The 5,140-nt window shown below is 43.2% G+C and overlaps 1 protein-coding gene across 1 annotated transcript in view; it reads right to left on the reverse strand.

Annotated features, from left to right (window-relative positions):
* The window catches only part of LOC104488882 (OTU domain-containing protein 7A-like), a gene marked incomplete at its 5' end in the record, with an annotated part of 4,923 nt that extends 1,941 nt beyond the window's left edge, over nt 1-2,982 (reverse strand). The window contains 3 exons of the mRNA XM_010130980.1: nt 1,660-1,744; nt 1,984-2,098; nt 2,892-2,982. Of these exons, the coding sequence (XP_010129282.1) occupies nt 1,660-1,744; nt 1,984-2,098; nt 2,892-2,982 (291 nt within the window). The remainder of the gene's footprint in view (nt 1-1,659; nt 1,745-1,983; nt 2,099-2,891) is intronic.
* Nucleotides 2,983-5,140: the final 2,158 nt, after the last annotated feature.

Genomic DNA, 5,140 nt, shown 5'->3' on the forward strand with positions numbered 1-5,140 from the left:
GGATTGAGTGCTCCTGTCAAGGGGGAGCCTGCAGCACACCCGCCCTGCTTGTGCTGACCATCCGAGTGGCTGGCCAGCATACGGAGACCAGCCCGTCAGCCAGAAGTGCCTACAGCACAGGCTGCCTCTCAGCCGGGGGGGACGGGGAGCTTGGAATGAAACTGCTAATATTGTGACGGAAGGGCGACGAGGTTCAGCTGAAAGCTGTGAGGAGGATGAAGGACACAAACCTGTATGTAGTAGTATTTCAAAATTCATTATGTTCAAAACCCTACTTCTTTTAAATTGATTTCTTTATTGTTCAGGACTCTGGTGCATTAACGTTAAAGGCACGATGCACCAGAGCTAAACATCTTGCCTGAAACGTTAAACACTGTATTCCTCAGTCTACTCGAGGAAGCTTAATGAGGAGTATTCATTCTTAGTGGAAACACAAAGCAGGTAAAACTGACATCACGAGTTTGAGTTCCAATTAATATTTTAGGGAAGGTGATAAAACATCTTTCTTGAAAATGCAGTAACAAGGATTCTAGGATACTGTGAAACATGGCTCTGTTCATTTCCTCCTACAAAACCTCAGTCTTGCTTTCAGGCATCATGAAGCTAAAACCTGCTAGAAACAAATATGAAACATTTAACTAACTACAGTGATTCGGGGAAAAAAAAAAACCAAACAACCCAGACTCTGGAGATGTGTATACTTCCAGTACTTCCAGAACAGAAATGCACTCCTGCTTCTTGTCCCTGGGTACTTAAGTCTCCTCTATGGAGCAGAGCTGTTATTCCCACATGGCGTCAGAGGAAACGAGTGCTAAAGTGACCTGAGCATGCCCATGTGGCAAGTGTGAAGCAGGGAGAGGTAACCCAGGTCCCACAAGCTTCAGGCTCACAGCTTAGAACTACAGGACCATTTTGCCTCTCCTTTTTCTGATGTGGTAGCTACCTGCTCTAGAAACTGTAGAAAAATGGATTTTTCCTCTCTTGCAGCTTGTTACACACTTTCTCCTTTTGTGTTCTGTTCCTTCTTTCAAGTCCCATCTGTGTAGGCTGTCTAAATCACCTCCATCCTCTCCTAGCAACCTTTTGCCTCCAGACTAACCCCTCAATCTATTCAATGTAATTTGCAGAGAAATTTGTAGCTGACTAGGTGCCAGCTGGGCATGGTTCTAAAATGGCTTTCTGAAAGAACCAGTCTACAGTTCAGCGCTGGCCTGTGGCCTTTTGTCAGCCACTCCAAACTGGGAGCTGTCCAGGGGTGCAACTGTTTTCCCAGAAAGAGAAAGGACTTGAGATTGGTGACCTCACAGTGGCATTAGGAGAGTAAGCCAAAGTTCTGAGAAAACAATCATGAGGAAAGGTCTATTTTAATGTTTTTCTAAACTACAGGGACTACTGAAATAAGTAAGATTAAACTAGGAAATACATTTTAGAACAGAGTACAAGTTGCAAAAATACAAGCAACTGTGTCATTAAAACAAATAACTAGAAAAATCTGTAAGCCTGATTGCATTGACAATGAGCCATGAGTAACTGGTCCCTGCCGCTAGGACACCGAGGTGTCGCCAGGCAGCTGGCCAGCCCTGGCAGCCTACCCTACGCAACACCCTGTCGTGCCTCGTATCTCTCATCTTGTTAGAGTGAGGAGGAAGTTTACCTTACCCGTGTCTCAGATGGTATGCGTATCCATGTTACATTCATATAGCTGTGCAGGAGATTAAGCTTTGCCTCAAGAGACAGAATCAGACTATGGATGAAAAAAAGAAGGGAACAAAGAGTCAAAGCGCCCAAAAGAAAAAGCAGTACTTCTTAATAGGGAGAGATGGAACATCAGCCTGAATTGTGACCGTCAGCTGGAGACCCACCCATGTTCTCCCATGTAAGCGGAGAACAAAGCCCTCTCTGTCAGCAGCTCTCCCAGTACTTCACTCAGGTATGGCTCAAGACATTTTACTGCTTACCACTAAAGTTACAGAAAGGTCTTACTTGGCCAGTCTGGTGTTATCATTGTCATCTTTTCCCCACTCCCAGTCCTTCCCGGGGTCGACTGCAAAGTGCAAAGGCAGTAACTTGTGTTCAGAGTCGGTCAGGGGGATCACCGCTGAAGTAAAGAAGAAACAAGGATTGGGATGGGGGGGAAGAAAAACAACAACATCAAAAGATTCAGCTGTGAAAAGCAGCATAACTGGTTGAAGAAGGGCAGAATTTGAGAGTACTGCAGAACTGTCTCATCCAGGGCACCACAAGTTTTACACCAGGCTCCTTTTCCCTATTTTGTGCAACAGAAGAGAGGGAGAGGTTAATACACGGATTGCTCCAGGAGTGAAAGATAGTCACCTGTGGAGGAAGGGAGACCTCTGGGAGAACATCACTGCCATTTTGTAATGCACAATGAACATTTCCTGGAGACAGAGCCATTAGAATAGCAGAAAGCAATAACAAGTTGAAATATTTCTGCCTCTCACACAGATGCACGTACTTGTTAATTACTTCGTCTTTTCAGTTTAGTGTCTTTCTGTTTTCCCCTGTCAAAAAGCCAAAAATCTATTGATAACAGCATTGAAAAACAAAGCAAACTGCAATTACAGCAGCTTTGGACTCAAACTGGGAACTACCATAATTGAGGAGCACAGATCAACATAAACATGGGTTAAGAGGTCAGTTTGAGGCCAGTCTGGAGCACAGTGAAAAGACCATCACTGCTGGTACCTCCCAGCATTACTGTCTCACTGTTTTCGCTCTTCTGTCCTTTCCCTTTTCTGCTAGGGCTCTGCCTCTGACACTTGTCTTAATGACTTTGCTTTAGACTCAGCATGCAGGGACTGCTCTCTGATCGTCATTCATCACCAGCAAGAAACTAAGAGAAAACACTGTCAGCTTTAATTAAAGCCAGCAATTTGCTTCCATTTCATTAGGGAAAAAAAGGTAAAAGCAGTTGAGGGACTGGGTGGGATCCTCAGCATGGTCTAGGTCACCGCCACTCCTCTGACAACCAATCAAGGAATTTAATTTTCTGCGTTAGAACCCGTGAGGGGTTTTTGCCCAGGCCTTCATTCCAGCAAAGCCAAGGGGCAAAGAAAACAGGAGAAATCATCCAAATGTCACAGCACTGACCTACTGAAAATCGATTGCATGATTTCTTACTGATCACATGCTGCTGATAATCTTTTCTGCCATTCTGGAAACATACATTGCCAAACCAAAGGTACAGCATTTTTGGTTAAGTGTTGTTCCTCACCTAGCAGAATGCAGGAAATTTAATCTGCATTTTAGATTAACAGGGTGAAGCGAGTTCAGACAGTTTTGACAACAACTGCAGAAAGTATACACACACACACACATATATATTCATCTTTGCAGACTGGAAACAAAAAGGTCAACCTCTACAAACGTCATGGAAGCGTCGCCCCCTACTGCTTATAGTAGGTAATTCTGGAACTATTCCCCCCATATTAACTGCACCTACAGCACAGAACAGCTGGAGGTTAATCAACTTTAGTTGCAGATACCGCCGTAAGATGCAAGCACATAAATTAACTTTGTAAGAGAATTTAGCTCCTTAAAGAAACTCCATGTAAGTAGCAGAGCATCTAAATCTACACTGTACAAACGCCCTGTAAAGCTGCTGAAGCACAAGAACTCACTGGTGTGAGTGAGTGGCGCTGCATTCAATGAAATTATTGCAACAAAGGGGCTGGAATAACTGAGAACACAATTAACTGCATCATTTTTCCTACGGAAAACACATACTCTGCCAATTAACTGAATTACCACGCAGGTACTGACTGGATTTACAACTGACCTTACCATGCAGTATGACACCTGGTTAAAGGAAGGAGGCAACTTCGAAAAGAGCAGGATTATAAATTCACGACACAACGCTTTCACTCCTGGTAGCACCTGACCTTACAGGTACAGCCCAGTAGAGAACCGGGAATGTAAGGCAGGTGATTTTGATGGACCCAAGAACTGTCAGAGAATTCAGTCTCTTGGGAGTATAAACTTCAAAAAAATAAGAACGTGTTTCTCTTCTAAGGACAGCTTGAAGCTAACAAGTTTTCATGTACTTCGTTAAGTAATCATTTTTATAAAAAAATTAAAGGATTCCTTTTTAAAGCTGCTTGTTTCTACTGATACTGATGTGTGATACCTGATTTTATTAAAATCTTAATATCTAAGTGCAAAACAAAACTTAGAGCTGATTGTCTATATCATGTCACTGCTGTCTTAACTAACGTACACCTTATGACACCCACTGTCTCCATCTTCACACAGAAATTTGTGAACTAGTATTTTTCACACTCTGAGTTGAACGAAAACTATACTCATTGTAAGGGACAGTCTGAGGTTGGTGCGAAGCACTACCACCTTCATGCAAAAAGTATCTCCTAATGTAATGGAGTCCTAAAATTCTATCTTCACTGCAAGAGATCTCCCCTCTCATGGAATTTTGTTTGATAGCGGTTTCTTTTAGGATTTCCCTGCATTTCTGACAGAAAAGTATTTTAACGTTAGAACTGCAAGCAGGATCCATCAATTCACTTCTGAAATAAACCCAACAGATTGTATCACCTTCCTGATGCCCCCAGCCACATCCGTGTGTGTAATTTTGGTGCAGTAGTTTGGATACGCTTGGTTTGGGATGCTCTCTAGCTGAAACCTGACTATCAGAAACAGTCTACAAGTCCTAATGCCAACAGATGGGATACGTCAAAATAACAGCAGCTGTTCTGTCCATGGGCGTTCTAAGACCCACAGTGAGGACTTCCATGGTGTTCCTCAGCTGGGTGTATTGCCTTCTGTGCTGTGAAGTCACAGCTTCCCAGCATTCATCTTCCTGTCTCAAGTATCATTATTACTCTTACATAAAGAGTAACACTTTAACTTTTTCTGAGAACACTGCCAGATGAAATGCTGACACTGATACTGGCATACTGTTAGAAACCACTGTCACACCTCTCACACTTGCTACTGCAAACTGATTGGGGGCAGCCCTGTCACTGCTGACTGGCTGACAAAGCACAGCAGTGAGGGAAGCTCTACCGTCAATGAAGCAGTCCTAGGGGCAGTCAAGAGCTGGTCTTTGTTTTCTGTAAACAAAGATATGAAACACCTGCATAAATGCAAAAATATATAGTTTTAA

Source organism: Buceros rhinoceros, unplaced genomic scaffold (genome assembly GCF_000710305.1).
Source record: "Buceros rhinoceros silvestris isolate BGI_N320 unplaced genomic scaffold, ASM71030v1 scaffold43870, whole genome shotgun sequence".
NCBI classification, from domain to species: Eukaryota; Metazoa; Chordata; class Aves; order Bucerotiformes; family Bucerotidae; genus Buceros; species Buceros rhinoceros.